Source organism: Apostichopus japonicus, chromosome 14 (genome assembly GCF_037975245.1).
Source record: "Apostichopus japonicus isolate 1M-3 chromosome 14, ASM3797524v1, whole genome shotgun sequence".
In the NCBI taxonomy this organism is placed as follows: Eukaryota; Metazoa; Echinodermata; class Holothuroidea; order Aspidochirotida; family Stichopodidae; genus Apostichopus; species Apostichopus japonicus.
Window position 1 is genome coordinate 1,761,159 of NC_092574.1, and position 26,336 is coordinate 1,787,494.

General features: G+C 38.0%; 1 protein-coding gene across 1 annotated transcript; it reads right to left on the bottom strand.

The window, feature by feature from the left end:
• Positions 1 to 70: 70 nt before the first annotated feature.
• Positions 71 to 26,070, bottom strand: LOC139979858 (ORC ubiquitin ligase 1-like). The gene is made up of 6 exons (XM_071991019.1): positions 25,595 to 26,070; positions 24,552 to 24,687; positions 14,161 to 14,252; positions 12,949 to 13,176; positions 10,871 to 10,959; positions 71 to 2,081 (listed from the first exon to the last, which is right to left on the bottom strand). The coding sequence occupies exons 1-6, from the start codon at positions 25,670 to 25,672 to the stop codon at positions 1,328 to 1,330; spliced, it is 1,377 nt and encodes a 458-aa protein (XP_071847120.1). The 5' UTR covers positions 25,673 to 26,070; the 3' UTR covers positions 71 to 1,327.
• Positions 26,071 to 26,336: the final 266 nt, after the last annotated feature.

Genomic DNA, 26,336 nt, shown 5'->3' on the forward strand with positions numbered 1-26,336 from the left:
AGATGTGTGCTATAAATAGAGTATAAAGGAACATTAAGAGATCGGCAATGGTGCATGTGCAAAACATTGCTAAATACTAATAATTTTTATTATTATTATTAAATACTAAAAACATTTCACAAAATATAAATTCTTGACAAATTATGAAAGCCTCCTTGCAATCTCTTTTATTTCTAACAAGAATCATTTTTGATGTTACAGTATTTAAAACAAAGGTCATATAATTGACACCTCATACATGTGCTCCTTGAGGTACTTCATTGCATTAGTGAATGTTCAAAGTAATTTACAGGTAAAGAACAGAGATATGCATAACAACAGTCTCCATAGGTTCCATAAACACATTCCATGTTGAATGATTCACATTCAAGAATGTGGCAAGACAACTCAACAGAGTAAAAATACAAAGATGTTGAGTTTAAGTGTTGACAAATTTTTCAGACTTTGACCTTTGTTGACCATGACCTCTTTTAAACACAAGATGATATTTGTACTCACAAAGGTGAAAATATGAATTTCATTGAAGCTTCCATTTTGAAGTTATATTGTTTTGCAAGGTCTTCAGAATTTGACCTCCGTTGATCTTTGATCACAATAAAAAACCTGGGGTTGTCGCACTTATTATGATAAGATTCACATACTGTATAATGTATATGAACTTTTGACCAATTTTGAAGTTATCATGTCTACAAGGTTGTTTAGACGTTGATGTCTGCTAACATCGTACCTTCAACCTAAAACAAGTATCAACAGGATTCTTGTTCTTATTAAGGTGAATCCACACGACAAGTATTAAGTCCTTCCGAGCTTGGTTTTTGAGTTATGGTGCTTACAAAATTTTTACAAACTTTCACTTATGTTGAGCTTACATGACCTTTGATCTCCACCAATTTTGACAGGGCTCTTGAACTTACTAAGGAACATCTACATGCCAAATATGAAGATCCACAAAGTTATGCTTCTTGAGTTATCATGTTTAGAAGGCTCTCAGACTTTGACCTCTATCTGCCCAAAGTGACCTTGATCTATGCCAATTTCTTAAGGGTTCTTGTACTCAATATGTCAAATTTACCAAGTGTCAATTTCAGTCAGCACATACTTTTTGAGTTTATCGTGTTTACAAGCAATCATACATACACAATTAAATATGCACGCACACACAATCAAGACCACAAAGATACATCCCCTGCAGCAAAGAATAAAAAAAAAAAGCCAAATGGCTTTGTGATTCCTTGCCACCCTTTACTGAGAACACTTTATCATAGACAATGATTTCATTTGCACAGCCCAACCCAATTCAGTTATAGCAGGCACTAAGGGAAATCTATCAGTGGTCACCTTGATTAAATCCATTGTTTTTATCTGTTTTACTGATTCCAACATTTTCATCACTATTAGAGTTAAGCCTGCTTGGAGATTGACAGACTTGGGATAATACTCCTCTCTGGAGGTTGATCTCTTCTGTTTCTTCTTCATCCTTGTTGAGAAAACTTTGCAACTTTGTACTCATTCCATAGTCATCTTTGTCCATATCATTGGATTCATCTCCTAGTGGTGAAAGTCTCACGGAATCTGCAGTTCTCAAAGTAGAAATACTTGGTGTCTGATCTAACTTATGATTTAGTTTATGAGTGTTCGGATTGTAGTCAGTTTTAACAGACTTAATGCCACTGTTAACAACCATTATCTGTCTTCTCTTGAATGGGCTAGAGTCAGATAGTGGGTCATCTTCATACTCCTCCTCCTTCTCCCACCTATCAAAGACTTCCTTCTCTGCAGTATTGCTCCCCGTGTAGACCAAGGCTTTAACTGGTGGACGTTTTTCATCCTCAAAAAATCTGGTGGATGGAAGGGCTGTACATACTGACTTCTCTGTGAGAAACCTATTTTGTTTGGGATGGTTAGCTATTGAGATTGTAGCCAGGTTAAGTTCTCCATATCTGTCTTGATAAATCCTTAGCTGATGTTGAAGCTCCTCAACGTAAGCATCGCCCTTCCTTAGAGCTTTCTTTAACTGCGTTACCTCCTTCATGCATTGATCCACTTTCACCTGTAATGCTGTTTGGGCATACTTCTCGAACCTGTTGAAAAGGAGAAAAGTCATAAACGTTAGTACATTTCTACAATCGATATGCCGATGCAGTTAATTGTCTGATATTTAATTTGGGTATGCACATCTTCTTTGATAAAGGAGAAAGTGCACTAATTGTTGAATCAATTTGCATGAATTTATTACTAGGTAACAAGCAGTTGAAATATCTGACATGCTCTTGCAGTCTCAACCTCTCTGTTTTCTGCAACTTTTCAGAACTTGGCCTTCTACTTATATTGATGGAGCCCCACACTGGCCACACATTCCCCACACAGAAGAGCCACTGTCATGGACATCCAATAAGATTAAAAGAAAACTTGTATCAAAACCATGATGCATTATTGTGCCATGATACATGAGATTTATAGTTGAATTTATGCTGATAACACAGTTACAACAGGTCTCTGTATCAGAACATCACTCTACTAAAGCATGTTCACGAGCAATATCTGAGAACACATGTTCATAAAACACATACAATTTTAAGGATACTTATTCAGAATTTGAAATAGATTAAAACATGCATCAGACTTTGCAAGCTTCCTCCTAGAATGTAAACCCAAACAAATTCAAGCCAATGAAACTCATGCCTAGGAAATTATGTTAACTGACTGGTAAGGAATTATGCAGTGACCCTAGAGAGGGTCATCTAGGTCACAGTGCCAAATAGCTACCAGATATAGGCTAGGCTAGATCAGATAGCATGTAAAAGAGATGGTAAGAAAGGAATGAAGCTCTTAATGAATTTCCACAGATAACAAGAATGCACAGGTCATTGGCAAGTTTCAGCTGACTAATTATCTTACCAAACTAGAAGCAGACGTGATTGGTTTTGAAGCTTGCACCATAGGAATATTAAAGATTAAGCTGTATGGATGTGTGAAAGTAGAAAAACTGGACTTAATGGACTGAATTTTGATTCCAAATGGAACAGAAATTCTCAACCAAGTGTAAAGATGAAATGCTGACTACTTTCTACATTTCACATTGACTGATGCTGTTTACCTACTATTTTGTCAGTAATGCTCACTTAGTTGGACTGCAATGTTATGCAGTTAATAGTATGTGCTGTTCAAATTGACATCTCCTACACCACATCAAGCCAACTCTGGCAGTCTCTCTATTTGTTCATTTGACACGACATGGAATGTGTGAGGCAACTTTCTTGCAAACAAATTTTAACATATTGTTACTGTTCAAACTAATTGTCTTTAAGTGACAGTTGTACCATTTTTTATCTGAATCTAATCAGTAAATTTGTCTGTCTTGGCAGTCATAGTAATTTATCATTCTCTATTGTTCTCTAATAAAATCCTATTTATAGCAGTTGGTGTCTAACTTAACTAGCTTTTTATCATCATGATTTGTGATAGGATTGTAATGATTTGCCTCTCATTGCTGCTGTTCCTGAGTCCTCCTTATCTCTCTTCCTTTAATCCTTCAATACATGCTGACAATAGCTGCAATCTCTGCACTAGTTTCCTCCTCATCCTTCCGTTTCTAAAGTACTCCCTTTCAGCTCTACTAATATTCCTGAATATTTTACGATATTTTGGGTCTTCCCCTTTGGTGGTTCGTCCATATTTCATGACTGTTTACTCTGCCTTCACTGCTCCAGAGCTTCAACTGTCACAAGTTTGACAAAGCCCCATACCCGGGATCAATAACAGATCAATCACACCTCTGTACAGCACTATGGGAGACACCTTCACAGAAGTTATAATCAGCTTAACTTACAGAGTAGTGGATCAATATTTCCCTTCAGGATAAGTACGAATGGCTGTTAAAACGTGCCAACACAGAGACAGAGGCAAGCCAGAGGAAAGCTTGTACTAGCAAATTTGAGAATGGAACACCTCATTTCTTTAAAAAGGAGCAGGTTTTCTGATAAAGTAAAGAGTTCTTAGGAATGAATACAACCTTTCTGCATACATTAGGGTGAAAACAATGTTGGAGGGGGGGAGGGGGAAGAAGGGGAGGGGGACCGAGGGAGGGTATTATCTTGGTGTAATTTGTCCAGGCAAATTTTACCATACATGTCATCATGTTTTTTGGAATATTTATAAGGCAACAGGAAATGCTGTGAAGTGCATTTAGTAGTTTTTTTAAAATATGTTTAGTTTTCTGATACCTGTTGTATAGAGCTACAGTACTCAGTGTTATTCAAAATGAGATTGTATTTCATCAACCTAAAACACCTTCTAGATTCTTCACAATTTGAAGTTTAATGAGTATAAGAAACTGCATTTCATTGAATTCTCAATATTTTCTCACCCAGAACAGTTTTTCATAATAACACACTACTCACATGAAAAAGGAAATTTCAAAATGATAAAACTTGCAACTGATACTTAATTATTTGAAATGAAATTTGGCTAGTCCAGCTATAGACTGTAGCAGCCTTCATTATCAAATATTATTGAAAGCAAAGAATGCCTTTAAATTTTACACGACAAATTGCAACTACCATCAAAGGGAAACATATAGAGAATAAGGTACATAAACAATATTACACGTGCAATATCTATCTAAATGGAATCTAGGCAAATTGGTTTATATGCAAATTATTGTAATAATTGATTATTTGTACTATCATTTATAAAAAGAGAAAGTAGCTTCATCAAAGTTAATTATACAATAATCTCCTTAATTGAGCAATCAATATATGGGGCTAATTTGTAGAAAATTTGAGTAAGAAAGGTTATTATCAGTGAAAATTTGTAAATAACTGGAGACATTTTCCTTAACATTCTCCATTTTCAGGGCAATGACATCTCAACCAGCATAAACAAACTTCCAAATTTTATGTGAAAAAGTTATTTTCACCAAAACTAGACTTTTTCCTACAGTAGCTGCTGTAAGAATTATCCTCTGGGATAAGAGAAAAGGAAATTGGGACAGCTTTTTGAGCCTCCCTTGCGACTTAATTCATATTTGCATGATATCGTATTTTGATATACTGACTTGCCCTGAGCACAAGTTCTGATCTAAAGCTTCTTGAAACTACATTGACTGTACAAAACTTCAGTGGTTGCATTTATCACCTACAGCTGTTTCAAAGCCAACACCCTCTTGTTGAAATTGACATCCCCTGTTCAAAAAAGTGGCATGGCTATCAGAACTTTCTAACGTTACTTTAAAAATATCACTTTGCTGTTGCTTAAGTATGGTCTCTCCTAATGTGACTCATATGTATATGTTTATTTGTTACAAAGGTTTCAGCACTGACCGCAGTGAAATATTCATTAGTTCAATAATAAACTGCAAAAATTTTGTAACAATTTGAATGCCATGAAAAACAAGATAATTTTTTTACTCACTGAGGTGACCTACCTGCTATGTAGATTCATCTAAGCTTTGCTGTTATTGTGTTTGTTTTCAGATTTTGAACTCTGGTTACCTCAGATGTCCTTTGATGACTATGACCAACAATGGGGTTCTTGACACATATCTTGTACTCAGTATTAAAGGTGGATCTACACCCCACACATGAAGTTATACTATCTTGCACCAACTAAGTTATCGTGTGTTGGAACAAAAACGTCGCATAAATATGTAGCCATGTGCACTAAAAAACAGATTTTACCATCTAAGGTGGCATACTCCTGTTAGAGTCTATATCCATCTGCCCTATTGTTCTCCTTCAGGAAAAGTGCAAAAAAGCAGCAGGGAACATCTTTTTTGACCTGTTATCAAATAGGATATGTTTTTTGGGGGGCCTGCATGTTCAAGAGCACGATTGGAAGTACATGTGGTGCAAAAATTGGGTCAATTGTGGCAATTTTCGACCCCTTTAGGCCTCCCAAGTGCAGCGTACAAAAATTGTTTACTACTGACTGAAGAGGTTTGTTTACAAGTGGCGAAAACTTCAGGCTCTGATAGCAAAAAAACTGCAGGCGGTCATAGTATGCAAAATTGATGGCGCCATGAAAGGCCAACTTGTCAGCTATCCAGCGATGGATAGCGTTTAGATAGTGAGAACTTCTATCTAGACTTAGAGACCACAGTACTTTTGTGATTTAGTGTGTAAGTCAATGGGGCTTTTAATGGGCATATGCTACCTTAACCATATCAATGTCACCATATTGTTTCCAGGAAATCCAGGGACATGATATTGATGTTGTCCCACAGTAAGCCAAGTGTGAGATTCATCAAAGTTGGACTAAGAAAGCACCTGCTTACTTTGCAGGTTTGACTACTGCTGTCCTCATATGACCTTTGACCTCACCTAGATATAGTTGCAACCAAAAACTTATCAACAAGCATCTTTGTATGAAGTATTGGATTCACCAAAGCTGGACTGAGTATAAAATGTTTCAGATTTCTACCGTGGCTGTCCTCCTATGACCTTTGACCTTGGCTCAAGACAGTAGTGCTCAGCCAAGAACTGTACAACTAACTACTAAATTTTCTACAAAGGTTTCCACCAATGAAACACTGCCCTTGGTGATGAAATTTTGACAAGAAATCTTCTATATCGGTCCAAAATTTACATTTTACATGATTTTTTCTTAACTTATTTATAAAATGTAGTGTTGCAGAGGGGTTGGCAGTCTGGTTAGCAGTTCCGCAAATAACATTGTGTACAGAATGTATAGTGTGCAGTAGTTACTACTACTAGTCCAAACATTAGATTAGATGCCAATAAGTTACTGTACTATGTTGTAGCAAAGTCATCTTTCTTCTGCTAGGCCAATTATCATATATGGAGTCAATGATAGGCTAGGTAGACTGCAGACAGTATCATGTTAGGCTAGACCAGATTGAACCATCGAATGGACAACTTGACAAACCTTGACAAACACTAGTGTTGTGCGGGATCCGATAGTCAAGTGAATCCTGGTATCCCGATATTGACTAGTCCCGATCACAGTGCAATGTGTAACTACTACCGGTATTGGGGAAACAACCGGTTATTACATTCGTTTCGGTATCATTCCCGGGAATTCCGGACATAATAAAAATATCTACGTGTTACTATTTGAAATAAAGAAAAGAAAACACTTGTATTTCTGGTTTCTGTGTTTCTTAGTTTGAATAATATCTGATCAATTTACGTACTGGCCTAGACCTATATATTAACGAATCAACTTTTCACGTGGTAATTTGGACCTAGGCTACACCAAATATCGAACTTTACTTGGGCTCAGCATGTTACGGCACCTCAAATTATTCTGAAATTTTCGTTATTTATTCTTCCTTCAAATGATGATTGTGAAGGTTCCCATGTACAAAATCTTACCCTAAATGCATTTCACCTCATTTTGTTATAATAATTATAATGATTTAATAAATTTTGAGCCAAAACCGCAGGGAGTATATCCAGTTTAAATCCATCTTCGCACAGGACTGTATATTATTATAGCCTAGGTGTGGTACTGGTACACACAGTGCAGTACGGTACTTGAGATTTGATGCTGTAATGAAATGGATTCATTTATTAATGCGGGAGGTTCCACAATGTCATTTATAGTTATCTTTTTTAATTTTTAAGAACTTTTGTACGAAAGATTGATATTGTACGTATTGAAAGTATATTTTCTGGGGTAAACAACAGCTAATTAACGATATAAATAAATCTGTACTATTCTTATGTATGTAGTTTATAATTCCGTATTTACTTAGCCCCTATGTTACATTCTTATTGTCCGAAGTTCCAAACACGTGGTGGCTTGTTGATAGTTAAAAGTTTTCATTGTGAACTTGAAGGGGTTGCCCTATTCCAATATCATGGAATAGTGGGGAACTCCCAATTTCTGTTTGTGTACGGATTACAAGTTTAATCCACGTGCGAAAGTGTTAATCTTATATCGTACGTCGAGTATGAATGAAGGATGGTGTGGGTTGCTTATTTCCAAGGTTTGTGCTTTTCTTTTTGGAAGTGTATGTTAAAAAACAAAGGCCCTAATATAGCATGTTATTTTAATTTTTTATTACCGTGCGTATACAGTATGAGTACGTACATAGCCTAGGCTATGCATATTGAATGTATGACATTGACAGTCTCGTAACTGCTTTGAACCGTAGATGAAAGTTGAGGAAAATCCAAGTTGTAGTTACGATACCGGGATTCATGTTGCAACACTACCGGTTGTGTGAAATCCGACTACCGCACAACGCTAACAAACACTGTAGAAATACAACTATACCACAGTGTTCCAAGGTTCCTACATACAGGTGGCTTTGATGATATTGTTCACAGTCATTAAATATATGTGAAATAAGAATGTGTAGACTCAGTAAAGTTTGCTATTGCCTACTGTCAACTGTATTATTATTGTTAGGATGATAGTAATACTATTACCTGGGAGCTCTGTGGCAGGCAGCTCCATGCTATTACAACATTAACATAATCATAGTAACCGTTCTTTGAGGTACATCCCTTGTACAGATATGAATGGTTAGTTTGTAACAAAGTCATCATCTTCTGTTTATGATTGTATTTTTAACAACCAAATGCAGACACATTTGACGCAAAACGAAACAACTTTATGGTGCAAATTTTCACAGTTTTGTCAACCATTCTTAGCTATGGCATACCTGCCTGTAAGAAGCATCTAAGTAGGAAGTACAAGATTCATCAATGCTGAACTCACTGAGTTTGCAGGTTTACAAAGTTTTCAGGAATTGAGCACCAATAACCTCCTCCAAACTCAATGCCACCCAGGAAGACTTTAAGCGGCACCTATGTACCAAGTGATTCAATAAAGCTGGATTTCTTGAGTTAGCAAGTTTATAAGGTTTTATGATTTGACTACTGCTGACCACACATGACCTTTGACCTTTCTCATAAACTACTCACAAGCTATAATTATGTGGCATGTACGATCCCTAATTTCCCAGACACACAGAGGTTCAGTAGTTGAGTAAAAAGCTAGTTGAAAAACTTCACATTTTGGCCACTGGTTACTTCAGATGACCTTTGACCTCCACTGCCAAAATTGAATGTTGTCCAGAACTCAACAAGAAGCATCTTTGTATGGAGTGTGAATTTCATGCAAGCTAAGAATGATGAGTTATACTGCAACCAATTTTCTGTTTTCGTTTTTAAGCTCCCTTACTAACTGACCACTAGAACGTAAAAATGAAAGTTTTAATGATTAGAGTCTTTTATCACGGCAGGCTTTTTAACATGACATTTACTACAAGTAACCCCTGGTCACCAGTGACTTGTCACACCCAAACACCCAAGTGTGTACAATTCAAACAGTCAAACTGCCAACAGTTTGCAGCAAGATCAGATTAAACCTTTTGGAAAGAAGAATGTTTAAAGTGCATTATTCTTTTAAGTGCAGTAACTGCAGAATGACAAATTAAAATTGGTATGACTGATTTTCACAAAGAATATTTTGCTTTGAGATATCATCTGAATTAATAATGCTGCATGGAGTGCAGTACAAGGTCCATACTAACAAACATTGAAAACACACATGTTGTGTAAAGAGTGCTTTGCCTCACTTTAAAACTGTCATGGAAGAAAATCCTATGATCAACAGCTACTTGAATATTACAAAGATGACATATATAGCTAACCAGAAAACCAAATTCTCTAGTAATTCCTTGTAACATTTAATATGAGCATGAAGTTGCATGATCAACAAGGTTCTTAAACTCAAGTGAACCTTTCCACAAGGTTTTTATACATTGAACTCTGGTGATATCAGTTAACATTGATGACTGCAAGAATTGATAGAATGTTCTTGTACTTATTTAATTTGATCCTCAATCCAAATACTGTACTACAATTGTTTATATGCTGTTTGCCATCCTGCTTAAAAGATTCTCATATTTTAACTTCTGTTGACCTCTAATTTGATCCCTGAACTCTACTTCGATTGACAGAAATTTTGTACTTCCCCATCCACATACCACCAATAAAGTTCATCCATGCATTACTTTTGGAATTACCTTTTTACAAGGTGTTGACCTTTATTGACTTTTTTAACTTTTGACCTCTACAAATAATGAAGTGGTTCTTGTAAATGGATCCACATGATAAGTATGAAGTTCATCCAAGTTTTACTTTGTGAGTTATCAGGCTGACAATATTTTAATACTTTACACTTGGTGACCTCAATAACCATTGCCCTCTACAAAATCAATAGGGTTCTGGTCTTGCTAACATTGATCCCTATAACACTCATGAACTTCATACAAGCTTCAGTATTGGAGGTAAACCCTATTTACAAGGTTTCCAGGCTTTAACCTTCATTGAACTCAAATGACCTTGACCTCTCCCAAAACAATATCTCCAAGAAAAGAACAATAGGGTCCTTGAACACACTGTTCTAGAGAGTAAAGCAGTCTAACAATTTTGCACGTGCTACTGTATGTCATGTAATAGGCAAATGCTTTCAAAATGCCATCTATTGTTTGCCCAACCATTCTGTTTTTGTTATGCAAAATTAGCATGTATTGTATTGAGATACAGAATAGTGTGTTTCTAGAGACAGTGGTCAGTTGTAAACTGTTCTTCAGAGAGAAAGGTTGAGTGAGAAATAAGTATAAGACAAAACACAACGTGTAAAAGAATGAGAAAAAGAGAGAGATAGAGAGATGAGCAACGAAAAATAAAAAGAGAACAAGCAAATATCCTTTTGAGTTTAATTTCACTTTGTCTGGTGAACACACACTATAAAGATGAATCTACATACCAAGTACAAAGTTAATCCATCATGAAGAAGATGACATGAATTAGATGCATCATGTACCTACAATGAAAGGATTTTTCTCAGGTTCATCTATAGATGTCCAAGAATGAAACGTGACAGTACTTACTTTCGGGGTGATTGTGCTGCCAAACATTGTTTGAGACGTCCATTCTCCATAGACAAAGTCACATTTTCATCCCGTAATTTTCCATTTGCCTAGAAAAAAATAAAGACAAGTAAGATCGGATGGTTCTTAACTATTCTTTGTTCTTTGAAAAAGATTACGATTACCTGTGGATACCCAGTATATGGTGCACATGGTTAGGTGGCATGTTTGTTTTTTAATATTAACCTTTACACCTCATCGTGTTGCTAACTGATTTACCTCAAACCATGGGCAGCAACATAGCTTGAGGAGGGAGAGGGCCAATAGAAAAACACGATGGCTCTCTACGGAAATGCAGATCTCAACTCTTCTATTCGATGGAATGGATCTACATTGACCTTTGACCTTGACCCTTAACAACTACATTAGTACTATTTTAAAATTTTCCCATTATTCTGTACATATCTTGTGGGTTAATGATTTTTTCCAACATACTGACAAGCAGAAAATGGCTATGACAGTTTTCAGGTATTTGAACTTTTTCCTACGATGTCACCAATCACCCAGGCACTAGTACACAGCACATGGTCAGGTACCTACTGTACAGTACCCACTCAGTTTGAATGTCATCGGACTTACAGTCTCGGAGTTGGCAAAAAAAAATTTCACAGTTAATTTAGACCAGTTTAACTCAGTTGATCTTTGACCCTGACCCTAAATCTGTCTTATTTCAAACTTTGCCTAATCATTCTTTACCTATCCTGTGGTTTAAGGCCTTTTTCCAACATGCTGGCATGCAGAGAATGGCAAAAGACCCATATTTAGACTTCCTGACCTTTGACATATGATGTTATCAATCACACAGACATGGGCTTACATGGTCAGGCACCAACCCACTAAGTTTGAACTTGATTGGTCAAGGTCAAAGAGGAGTTTGTGACACACTTTTTTGCACAATTTTACATTTGAACTCAACTGACCTTTGACCCCAACCGAAAGTCCAAGACTTACTGGTTTGGATATTTATGAGTGACGAGCTTATCTGTCTCCCCACAACCTTAGCACCATCATTCTACTGTACCATGTCCTGGTAACGTTTTAACACTGTGCGCCCTCTATGACTGGCTCCACCAGTCCCCGCCCTTCCTTCTCTTGAGACCACTGTCGTCCAAAGTGATCTCTACCATGGAGTTCAGAGGGACAAGTCGGAGGGACTATCCTAATCAAGTCCTAACCTAACATCGAATCTGTAATGTTTCTGACAGGAGGGATATAACTCCACGCCCCAGTAGGGAGGGGGACTACCCTATATGACCCTGTCTACGTCTGTACCCCTTAACTCTAGCAACGAAAGCCCAAAGTACCAGGAAGGTACCTTACAAGTTAGGTGGGATAAACAAGGACGTGGTCATTCCTCTGAGGTGCTGGGTCTAGTTGAGATACCACTCTAGTGCCCTAACTGGGCACCACAGTTCGTCCCCTAAGACTGACGAGAACGTCTTTATCTCTGGGATGAATATGTCCCCGGAAGAAAAGATAGAACCTGATTCTTGGCGATGAAGAACAGGTAGCGAACCATTCTCGAACCTGATATGATTATGCTTGGTAGATAAAGAGTGAAGGCTGCTCCTCCGATCAGGAACAGGTTTTTTTTGGTTAGAACCACAAGCGAGGCTGAAGTCATTGGTTCGTGGTGATTTTGTTAGTGCCTGCAGAACTGCTGAAAAGCCCCATGAGGGGGGAGCCATCTGATTAGTGGCATATATTCACCATCCCCCTGATGAGCTGGGCTATGTCCCCATTGTCGGTTTCTGTTGTTCTGGCGTCTCGTCAAAACCCAATCTGCCCGCCCGCGGGGTCAGCTCTGGGGGCAATACTCCTCCTCCCATGGGGATGTCCTCCCCCTCCAATGGGGATGTCCTCCTCTTTGAGACTCCGTACGTACGAAACATTAATCAAAACACTCTAAGATATTACAATTTGAAGGTAAAGCTTTTAATATGTCACCAGATTTGAGTTGGACAATGCATGGTCATTCTTTGAGTTACTACTGTAGCCCAGTATAATGAAATAAAGCATAACAACTGTTGAATGTTTACCTCTTTTACTTTTTCTACGTCTCTTTCCAGCCTCTTTGACGACATCATGGAAGCTTCAAGCCTCATTGTCAATAATGAGATGGCTTCATCACTATTTATCTCTGATCCACATGGAGAAAGTACCTCAACTTCATCACCTTTACTGGAAGCAGAGGGAATGGTAGTATCATGCATCTTCTTCTCAGACACCAGTTGCTTGATCTGATCCTCCAATCTTCTTATTTCTCTCTGACAGATAAAATGGCATTTAATGGGGAGAACATTTGATCACTTTTGGGATTATGATTTTCTGATTCAACCTAATGAACATAGATCTGCTTTAGAGTAGATCCTTTGGAACCATGTATCAAACTAATAAGTGATTACCTTGTTGAGTTATCAGGCTTAAAAAAAATTGACTTCTGTAGATATCCAATGAGTTTTGGCACCCATTAAAATTTGTACTCTTGTACTAAAATGGGTCATTCAGTTTTGAAATATTATATTTATCCATGTGCCAATTTATTCTTTTACATATTTCTATCATATTTACACTGTTTCACATCTGTTGTTTTGTTATGAAAAAAGTCTTCTTACACTCAACACAGGAATGACAGTCATCCAAATATCAATCATGCAAGACATCTGTATTTGTTTTCGGATGACAAAAGTTTTCTTCTGAGTAATCAGATCGATGCGAAACCTAAAAGCAATTTAATTTCAAATTTCACACCAAACAACCTTGGCAAAGAATATGAAAATGTAACATTTCTGTTTTTAGACTTTTATGTCTGTTGACCTCATACAACCTTTAACCTCCATGAAAAGGACAAAGCTTTACTTTTTAAGGAGTTATTGCTTGGTTTCAGATTTTCACCTCTGATGACCATCCACTTTTTGAAAAATAATAGGGTTCTTGTAACTTTTAAGAACACTGTACACATCTACTGTAGTATGAAATTCAACCTACGAGCATGACATACACACACCGCCATCACCATCTCATATTATAGTTCCATTTGACTTCATCAAGGAATCAAACACAACATTGGTGTACTAATTGTGCTAAGATGTATGTATACACATTACACAGAGTACAAAATTCATCAAAGGTTTTTTTGGGAGTGACTACTGTCTGTCGATCATGGGTGTTAAATGCACCTTTTGCATTTGGAAAGGGATCAAACAGCAAAACTTAGAGTCTCTGATTCACACATTTACTATACTGTATACCTCATAATCATCAAAGATCAGATCCACTCTAGCTCTTCTCAAAGCTGCTCCTTGGGCGCCTCCAACAGTCTCTTCTTGTAGTTCACGTCCGCCTGTTTGGTGGGAATTTACAGCAGCATGTTAAACATGAAGAATGCAGAAACTGTAAATTCATGACCTTCATGGTACACAGTCAATAGTCACACAAATGCTCTGCAATGCTTCTATCAAATCAAAGCTACCATGAATTCTAATGCAGTGTGAACACTTTTAAAATCTTACTAGTAAATCCATTTGCAATTGTGTAGTATATATCAAACAGAAAAACATTCACCAATGTTTGTGAGAACGTGAGATCACAGAGACAATCCATGAATTCGTCATTCAAACTGCGCACGATAAAGTAATGTGTGATAGAGTCCTCTAATTTCCCCAAAGACAAGAGCATCAACTCTACAAAACATAGAGCTCATTCATCTTCTGAATACTATTGTGTGTGATGTTCAAGATCATCTCACACATATTGTTCATGCTTATATGTATTCAAGTCCATTCACAAACTGAAGTTGAGCAAAATCTCTAGCAACAAAGAACCCACAAAAGGGCATCAACATACTGTAATCATTTTGAGATTCAACAAAGCTGAACTTATTGAGCTACTGTAGCTTACAGGCAGGGGCGTCAATCCGATTTGAAACGTGGGGGGGACGGAATCAATTCGAGTATTCCGGCCGTAAGTACTATCTAAGCGGAGCGCCACCATCGGTTGGCGCGCAGCGTACAAGAAAATTTTTCTTCTGGCAGACCCCTCAGATTGCAGGAAATGGCACTTCCCGTGCATTATGGCAGAAAGCAACACCCCTAAAATTGATAAAAATTTCCGGCAATTTTTTATTTTGGGAAATATTCTCGAAGGAAGTGATCGCCATTTATTCCTAAGTTTACCAATTCCTCGTCTCCCAGAAGCGCCCAACATTTAAGATATCGAAACATTTTCGTGTTGGCTGATCCATGATCACCGCCCATCAAGGGCGGCGGAAGCACTTTTAATCGGGGGGGGGGCACCGACATCAAAGGGCACTTTGCAGCAATTCGATTGGACTGATGCAGCCTTATACTTAGTACCCTTTACAACTCTTATTGTATTATCTTATTTGTGTACACACATCACTCCATCAACGCCCCCCCCCCACTCAAGGAAAATATGCATACTAGCACTGCAATATCCAATGTGCAAATTGGGAAACAAGGAACAAGTTTTCTTTTGAGACAAAATGAGGCGAAATCATGCTAATTGCTAATGTAAGAATCTTCCGAATTAGAGTTTATTTCTTGTTAATATCTTAACAAATTTGTTTCATTCGAAATAGCTTTGAGTTTGACCCACAGAAATTCACTAAGAGTCAGAGGCGTAGCCAGGAGTTGCAAAGTTGTATGCACGACTATCTGAGCGGAGCGCCACCATCGGTTGGCGCAGAGCATAGTAGAAAAATTTTGGTTTTACAAACCCCTCAGATGGCCGGGAAAAGGCCCTTCCCGAGTGTTCATTCTGGTTCCCTGGCCTCTTGCTAACTTGAGACACCTCAATTTTTATGTAGAAAATGGGCACATTTAACCTGGGGAAAAATGGGGGCACGTGCCCCCTGTGCCCCCCGGTTACGCTGCCCTTGCCGCCCATGCCCGTGAGAAGTAGTGACTGGGTGAAGAAAGAGCCATGCCGATTGAAAACATGGGCAGAAAAAGTGAAAGTAGCGAAACCTAAGGTAAAACGCGCGATAACGAAGTGATTATTTTCCAGGTTAATTGAGACTGTATCTAACGCGAGCTTAGGACAAACATATTCAAAGGTAATGGCATTACTAATCCCGATATGTCGTCTTTGAGGTGTGTGGAAAATCCGCAACGACCATCAAAGAGCAATTGAATATTTAGTCAACTTTTCGATTTCAAAAACACTTTTTTTTAAAATTATGACAAAATTTTATGACACCTTTGATTTTTTTTTGGGGGGGGCTGTGCCCCCCGGGCCCCAATGGGCACGACGCCACTGACCCCAGGGCCTCAGATATAGGCCCATTGCAGGGGTGGGCAACCTTTTGAATGAATGGGCCAGATTTTAGGAGTGAAAGATTGACAGGGCCGCACCTAACCAACGGCCTGCTGCTGATTTCAAACCTTTGATTCCGAGGACGTTCAAGCAATAGGTGTGTGTACTTAATCTGTATTCACAAAACCATAATGTCAATACAGTCCTGTTGATAATTAATGGTGATAATAGACCAACCTGACAGCATCATAAGTGCAGATAAATTCTAAGCAGCTAGCTCGTTTTTGGTGATGATGCAAAATAGATTGATTTTTTTCTTTTTCTTGAGACATCTCACTGGCCGCAAAAAAAATCACTGGCGGGCCGCATGTGGCCCGCAGGTTGCCCACCCCTGGTCTATAGGAACGATGTCCCAAAATTTCCCCGGACATATAGGCGAAGGAAGCTATCCGCTGCGACTATGAGTTTCTCGACTTTCTGTCCTGGGAGTCATACCACAAAATGGTGCATTTCCTCATACGCCATTATTAATTATTTAAATAACTAACTAATAAGGCACAGCCCATATCCGAGTTCGTATAGCGAGCTTAGCGCAAATTTGGCGCCAGCATGTTAAACCAGGTTGCTAGGTCTACGAGAATACATTTACATAAAATTTGAAAACAAGGATAGCAAGACAAACAACTTTTATTATGTTTTCAGGACCTCACACATGCGCATGTATCGTCAGACTTAGAATAGGTCCCATGTGAGTGGTGGCTAAAGTGATGAAGGCATGAAAATAAATCAGTGGTTGTTCGTTGGAGTCCTCAAGCAAGTTACCTTGGTTGCTAGGTGAATTTGCATCTGGTTATCGGGTGAATTCTGGTCGGAGCGTACTATGTAACCACCATGTACCCAGGGACGTAGCTAAGGCCTGATGATTGGGGGGGGGGGTGTAGTGGCTGAAAATCGGTTTTGAAGCCAGAAAATTCCAACTGCTGCTTTGTACCCCCCACCCTCCCGCTACTCGTCAACGATACGGTCATTGTCAGTCAGAAAACCCAATCTTTCGCGACTGCACTTCTGTTACGAACTTGTTGCGATACATTTGTACCCACTGGCACTCATTTCAAAAACTTATTGCCCCTCCCCCCACCCCAACCAAATATTTTTGTGAAATTCGGGCAATATGCTGAAGGCTTTTTGGATAATTTGCAATGTGTTTTTCAGTGGTTATACTGATATTATTATTACCCAACAATTATCACCAAGACGGAAGGGTAATAAGACGGAAAATGATTGTATGCTATTTGCATGCGATGTAAAAACCGATGCATGCCTGTATGATATGCACATCATGATCATGTGTGATGCGCACGTAGCGCGCGAAAAATTTTAGTTATATTTTTCGGGCAAGTCGTTACAACCCCCCCCCCCCCACAAAACAAATTGGGCTCCTACGCCTATGACGGTAGTTCTATTAGGCATTTTTTTGTAGTATTCAAAATCATAAGAAGTTTTGTACGGTGGAGTATAAGAATCGCGAGAAACAATTTCCCAAAGTGGCAACAAAACGTGGTAAATATGACAGGTTAAAGGTCAATTTTGACCGAAATTTAAAAAAAAATTTACATGAAAAGGCCTAGAGAAACTAGAGTGCGACAGTCGGAAATTCCGACTGTCGCACTCCAATTTTCCAACTAGCGTCAGTTTTACCATGGCTTGGGGGTGAGACACACTCACACCCCCTCTAACGACGTCCCTGCGCGGTGAATATGGAACACGATCACATGGTTCAGCCTCTGTTGAGTCATGGTGCTATCATTTCCCATCACAATTAATCGAGCCAAATTAAGTTTACACAAACACTAAAAAAAATTGACAAAGTTTAGTATACATCAGTTATCTATAGGTTCTCCAGATTTCTCTGTTTTTGTTTTCAATGTACATAGATGTTGCTTGGAGCTGACAACTGTACATTCAACCTGTTGTTCAAGAACTATGGATATTCTTTCTCAATAGATTTCAAGCTCTCATAGCATCCATTTATCTGTCCTACTTTATTGTAACTTTGCTAACTGCTAAGTATGACAATATGACATGCTGCAATATTTCATCTCTCTTCCTTGCACGCATACTTCAAAAAGTTTTGAATGTGGTAATAGTACCTTTATCCATTGAAGGCAACAATAACAGAAAAGAAAATTTTCCTTTATATCCCTCCATCTTGGATATGTGCTGGTGATCAATTTCGTATACAATTTTTAGAAACATTTCCACTCATATCATAATAGCTCATACGACTAATTAAAAACAAATTTCAATATGGCCTGACTTGTCTCCATTTAACCCACCACCTCCGTTTATGCCTGATGATCATCTGGCTGTGATCAATCACTGATTAACCTGAGCAATAAAAACAAATAATACATCTGGAATGAGCAAATTGAAGGAACAAAGCCAAATATCATCTAATAACAAGCTAGTATTAAAGTGCATTACCAAGGGTCATCAGCAGCAGCTTCCCAAGTGTGAAGTTAAAAGACTGTGTTAGTGGCTAGGCATGAAAGAACAGGAAAAGGTGACACTGCGTTTGAATTCATTACTGCACCAACAGAAGACGTGCCAATGTCAAAATATTTGTAAGGCTACCAGATATTGGACGTGAACGGGACAGCCTTTTATACCGATGCGGTGTGAAGAAGAGTTGGTCACAAGGATAGCAGAGTTACTTTAACTATTGATTTATGCTTTCTACTTTAAATTAGGCAAACAGACCTGCAAGAATACAGTACTATAATAATAACCTCATATGACAGTACAACTGACATTTATAGCCAAATATTTAATTATTAAATAATATAACAGTCACCAAGCCTAGAATTTCACCGTGACAATCTTATCCACTATCTAAAATAGTGACAGGGCATGAAGAATCTACTGACTAAAATCAAATTCCCATTTGCTTATTTCCTCTGAATTAATATTTATAATTTAAGCAACACTAATTTGCACTGGCAGAAAAATGTAAGTGCCTTTTTTTCTGTCAAATGGCAAAATCCACTGATACGTATCCAGTAAACAGTGAACTAATTCATAGTAACAAAAAAATATGTTTCCTCATTTATCCATGTAAATGATGAACACTAATTCTTGGTGCTTACTGTATATTCACAATGCAGCCTATTTTAATCTGTTTATAATTAGTCAAGTCAGTTTACAGATTGATACATAGACACTTTCCTACAGTAACTATAGTGGCAATGTCATGAGATCTGATGTAGCAGTTGGAGCTCAGGGAAGTTCCCACTATTGTTATTTGTTTATAACTTTAAGTACTGTCATAAAGATAGGGCTGTCAATTTTCCGAAGAGTCACATTGGCATTACCGCAACTGCTTACCCATTGGTAAAAGATTTATGGTTTTACTTCTCCTAATTTGAAGTACTACTGACAACTAGACAATTTGCCCCAAATTCAGCGCATTTGTCATTTGTGATGATCTCCTTCAAAATCTGTTGAAGTTTTTCGAAAAGCTCTTTCTTGTTTCCAATATAAGTTGTGATAAATCTGGGAAACTCATTAAATATGTGAAAACTACAGTATGACATGTGTGTGGTGCTCATCAAAATTTCATATTTTAGCCCTTAATATGTTAACTCCCAAGTATAAGCCCACATATATCATTTGAATTTAGGTGATGTTCCTCTTTTCAAGGAAGATGATAAAATATTTCAAAATATCTCCTTATGTCACAAACCTGTGTTCAATGTCCTTGAAACAAAGGTTGTAAAAACAAAGGAATCACCATAACAGAAAATTAGCCAGTCAGTCCCTTGACATTATTAATGTGCATAATGAGCTAATGTTAAGTCATAAATCAAACTGGAATTAAGAAAAGACTTTGATGGTAGTAACAGCTATTTTCATGATTTCTGTGATTAGGTCAGTGTTGTTCATACTGTAGGTATCCATAGACCCAGTGGCGGAGCTAGGGGTATTGGTCAGAGGGGGCGAGAATGGTCTGTAGGGGCACTTTCGACACTATCTAAGCGGAGCGCCACCACAGGTTGGCGCAGAGCGTTCAGAATTTTTTTGAGTAAAGATACTCCCTAGATCGCCGGAAATGACCCTTTCCGGGACTTGCAAATTTGCAGATAAATGAAGAACAAATAACCGTTACAGCATTTTGTCAGAAAATTACACCAACAAAATCTGACAAATGTCAATAGGTAGCTATGAGAGTGCAATAAAAAAGTCAATAATCGCTAATAAGTAAAAAAGTTGTAAAAAGCTGAAAAGGGCGCCAGCAGTCCATTTGAGTCCGTCAGGGGGGGGGGGGCAAACGCCCCCCACCTGACTGTATGGACGCTCCGCCACTGCATAGACCTTTCAGGAAGCCACTTATGTTTCAAGAAAATAACTCATTTGACTCTGTGCCTCATGAACAATGCCTTTGGCCCAGTGATGTAGTGTCTACATATAGAAAGGCTTCATATTAAGTTGTCCAAATTAACAATACAGTAGTTTACTAGTATGGTAACAGAACTTATGTAAGAGAGGAGCAATATTCACAAATAATTTGGTGTGTCACCTTGATGTATCTCAGTCAAACTCCAGGTCATGGGTTTTGTCCTCACAAACAAGGATGTGCACAAGTCAACGAGAGTCCAAAGTTTCCTTGCTAGAATACAAGACACTGATATCACAAAGAAGCATAAATTCTATTGAATCATTACCTGATGATATGAATGTACAGTAGGATCTCATACTAAGAGATTTTATTGCATTAATTAAAGCAAAATGCCAAAGGTCACATGGTCAGTGGCAGTAAACTGAGAAAATTTGGCAAATCTGTGCGCTTATATGAAAGTTCTCTTCAATGTTAAAGGCTCTGATAATGTTCCTGTTGCAGAAGTTGATTGCTTCACAAAATTGTTGGAATTTCAAAATTGAGTAAACTAGTGTACAATGATATGGTACATAGCTCAACTCAAATACCATGTGGTAGCATACATGCACAGGCACTTCAAAACAACACAGGTAGGTATTAATGGCTTTGACCAACCAGAAAGCCAGATGGCTTAGTGATTCCTTGCCATCATTAAAGTGATGTTTGGTCTGTTGCCAGTATTCATAACTAATGAGCAGTTACATCAATGTAGGGATATAATCATGCATGAACATTAGCATGATAGATAATGGTATGAACCCCCGAAATGAAGGAGACAATGTGACTCATGTGTATGTTTTATTTCTCAACAGGTACAGTAGATAGGAAGCAGTGTTACTATTGTTACATGATTGTCATCTTTTTGTTGGTATCTTCAGATGGCTTCAAAGTCCCTGCATTGGTTACACTCTACAACTATGAGCTATTTGTAGTGTGCTTGATGGTGCTAAAAATTGTTAAATTTGAAGATATATGGTGTGGTTCTGGAACTATCATGTTGGCAAAAGATTTACTTTGGGCTCTCTGTTGACCTTCAATGACTTTATGATTTCCACCAATTTCAGAAGGGCTGCCATACTCACAAAGGAGAATGCACACATCAAGAATGAAGTTTGAACATGCCGCATTACTGTACATGCCACCACAGTTAAAATATATATGCAGAACATGCTCTCATGCAGCTCAGTACCAAGTGTGATATACATTTCTGGAAAAGAAAATTTTGATTTTTGCAAAAGAACTTTTGAAAGATCTTCTGACAACAACCTGTACTCCTGGTAATCTAATTAAGTATATCAGCATCATATTTGGGCAAATATTACATTAGGACAATAACTGTCACTATATGTACTTGTGATATAACAAGCACTACCATGGGCAAATGTAATGGGTTAAGGTCAAGTGTTCTATGTCAAAGTAAATCCTTGAGGTCTTTAATATTGAGAATGAAGAGCTGTTTAATATATTGTGCAGTGATTAAACTCAGATACAAATGACATCTTAAACGGCATGTTAGAGGTGTATCAATTAAGTATGGTGCGAGCACAGATGTAACCAGATAGTGAGAGCAATGCAATATACCCTGACATGGTGTTAACTTTCAGGAATTACTAATAAGGTTCTTAAAAATACAAATCATTCTCAACTTCACTGCAACAATATCGTTTAAGGTCTGACCTATTATGTGATTTCTGTACACTTTGTCCTTGCACAAACTGTGAAAACTGAAACCATAAGCTCATTAATACTGACCACATCCCTAACGTAGAAGAAATGTTTTCAGGTTTGAATTCTACTAGCCTTAACCAACGGTCCATTGACTTTCAGAAGCAAATTAGAAGTCTCTCTTGGAAACCAACTAATCCCTTCTACAGTACTTTGCAGGTTTTTACACTTTCTCCCTAGCTGACCTCAAATGACCTTCACAAAGAATTACTGGGCTCTTGTACTCATTATCGGAAAAGTCATATTCCGATGTGACATCTGATGAAACTTCCTATCTTATGATGTCATGTGTAAATTCCCAGAGTGTAACCTCTGCTGAACCCAAATGACCTGTACCTTCCACCAAAAACAATTTAGGGTTCTTGTACTAATTATAAAAGAGCCATAGCCATACATACCAGCTGCTGCAGTTTGTTATCTGGAAAAAATTGTGTGCACATACTGTACTGTAGTGTTCAAGTTTTGACACCTGTTGATCTCAAATGAACTCTGACCTACTATCAAACTGTGTACAAACTATACATTACACAAGGCTATCATACCATGCATATGAGCTCCTTTCATGTCCCGGTTCTGAAGATACATAGCACTTTTGATATATTCACATTTTGCCTTCTGTTGACCCCAAATGACCTTTGAACACCAATAGGGTTTCGCTGCACTAATTACGGGAAATCCACGTGCCAAATACAAGACCTCATATGAACTTTGACATTCATAAGAAACACTACAGATCATCTACTCGCCAACGGCAAGCGACACACCAAGTTTGAACTTCCTCCAACTTCCATTTCTTGAGATACTGTATTGTGTGAATAATGTTTACAGGTCTGTAAAGACTTTGCCCCAAGCTGATCTCAAATGACCTTTGACCAAAACCAACAACAATTCCAAGTTTACCAGTTCTACCTAAGTGAGCATACATACCAAATATGAAATGTACCCCAGTTTGTTACTATATCTTAACACACTTCATCAGTCGCTTTTTTAATAATTATGTTGATATGTAACTTACTGTACATACTCCCTTGCTCTCAGTTTGTCTATCTATCTTGCACCAACACGCACACCAACACGCACACCATCATTTTAGCATTAATCAGAGTTTGAAAAGAGTTTCAAGTATTACCTGTTTCAGCAAAGGCTGAGAACAGTTCAACTCCCAAACATTCCTAAGGCAATTTCTGCAAATGAAAATCTGTCACAAATGCAGGTGTGTTTATTTAGAATGAAGAGCAAGCAAGGGAGGGGTCAAAGGGTCACATGCAGAGCTTAACTATGAACAATTCTGGCATGTTAGGTAGACGGAAAAGTACAAGAGTTGAGTTGAGGCAGATAAGAGAGAAATTCATACATCTTATCAAATTATTACCACCTTATGTAAAAACTTAATGTTTAAACATAAACAACCTCTACTGTATATATATAATGAGATCACTGGAAATTTATGACACTTTCAGAAATTGAAACATTAATATTTTCAAGTTTTGACTCAGTGGGAACTTTAATTAGTGAGACATACAACTTGTACAACCATGAAGTACATTGTGTACCAATGTGTCGGGACTTACTTCTCACACAAATTATGGCCCGCTGGTCTTCTAACAAAACTAGAGATAGATATGTTTGCAACATCAGTACCATGACATGTAATTTGTCTTGAAACAGAATATTTACAGAAGATTAAAACACAGTACTGTCTCTTGTGCTCCAGGCTGAGGCCAACTTTATGACAGCTACATTTTTACTTTAAAGGTGGTATTCTCACACATCTTAGTCAATTGTCTTTAAAGGGTGTGAAGACTCGCGCACAAAGAAACGTTTAATGCCGGTAATTTGACCTAGTTTCGAATGAGGTGTAACAGAAGTGTTAAACACCATCATCGATCCCAGAAAATACACACACACCTTGCTACCGTCGGTAATTAGACACTAGTGTACAGTCAGTACATACAGCTGCGGTCAATACCCACAGCACAGTATACAAACAATACAGCGATGGACATCTCAGGTCCAGCTAAAGATAACAATTAAGGTATCACGTTTCATTACTGTCTGCATTTTGTAGCGACACAAACAAAACGTCACCTGCAAGCAACAGAAAGTTAACTTTTTCAGATGGCCGCAAGGGGTTTGGGGCGAGTCTTGAATGCCTTTAATCCTTCCATTGACTGAACACATAATAACCTTGCATACCACACTGACCTCTGATCTGTTTGCATGGACTATCTGGGGTGATAGGAACTCTACAGGTCGGACAAAGCTGATTATGTCTAAGCCAAACATCCAGACAAGGAGTACAGAAGACATGTTGATTGGGACAGATAACTGGTTGCTTCACCTGAAAATGGATGTTAGAAAGTGCAAAATCATGTCAGACATTTAATTCAACAACATCTACAACATTTAACAAAAATTAATGTCACCCTATAATTCAAATGGAATTATTGCATAGTTAATGTCCACATAAAAAAATGTGACATCTAGCAAAATTAGCACTTAGAGTTTAAAGCAATATACCACTGAAACCAGTATTTAAACTACTATCTACATATTAATAGTGTACTCTAACTTCTCTTAATCAGGCTTCACACAATAGTACAACCAAAATAATACTCTCTGTTTTAATCTTTATGTAATTTACATTACATTAATTAAAACGGTAGAATAATAAAAGGGCATAAAAACTGTGTTTCCACCATAGCCGAGCACTACAATGAACCAACATGTTTCAAAGATAATTCTTTGATTCATCTGTGGAGAGAGAACTTGTATGTATTGTTTTGGCAGTATATCCTGTATTTTGATACACCCTCTCCAACTATGACAGGTCAGAGCTAGAGGGTGGTGTTGGGGGGGGGGGCACAGAGGTAAATTACAGCAAAAATAACTTTCGTAATGAAGTTTAAGTAAATATATAAAAATGTCATCCTTTGTTTCTTATTATTTTTTACGAGTTTGTATGGCCATTCCAACAAACATGCAATCTACTCCATAAACCTAACAAAAACGGTTGTTTCTGCTGTAGAAAAAGGTGCTTTCTTAGAGGCAAGATCTGCGTAATGAAGTTAAGACAAAGACCTCTCAGGTACACAGTGTTCCTACCACTGGAAAAGGAAAAAGGGAGGTAAACACATGACCACTAATTTGTCAAACTTAGGCTTCAAACACAAAACACCTGTGTCTTGTGTTCGATTAATGTATATAACCTAGGCTAAGTGATCGGCAAATTAAAGAAATAAGCGCACCTTTCCAAGGCAAATCTGGCACGAAATAGGAAGAGTAAAGCTAATAGTTGCCCGTTTGAAAGTCGATGTCGTTGCCATTCCAATATATAAAGGGATCGGTAACCTTGCAAGCGCCCGACAAAAGAAACCTTGTTCACAGGTGCTCGCTAATGCCTATCAACTAAGTACTGTAGGGTCAGTTACTGTAAGCTACTGTAGGCTAAGTCGTTTGGCTTGGGACGAGTTGAAGGACAAGTTGTAACGAGTCAAGTCACAACCAGTGATTTTCCTACTCGAGTGTTCACTATACTGCCATACTGGGGTACTGTCTCAACGCGTAGGGGAAAACTTCGTCGAGTCCAAAACAATCCACCATATTTGTGTTGTTTAGATATATGCAAAACTGACGTCTTATTGTACGTGCTAGCTATACCAGCGTTAGGAAAGGACCATTTTCGCGTATGCTGGCGCGGCGTGCGTGTTCAATTCAAACCACTGTTGGGTCAAAACAATGAACTTACTCAAGTCCGCTTCGGGACTGCAGCACTTGCTATTACGGAGGCATTGAAAAGACATCACAGTGAAGAATTGTACAAATAAAAGTGGAAAAAATAATAATGGAAATAGAAATAATAAATATAATCGAAATGTTAAGACAATATTTCATCTAATCTCTTTCACCCCTCCCAGTGGGAAGAGCCCACCCCAAAATTTCCAATCAGTAGTAGAGGGCCAAGAATAACTTATACTCTTACTCATACTT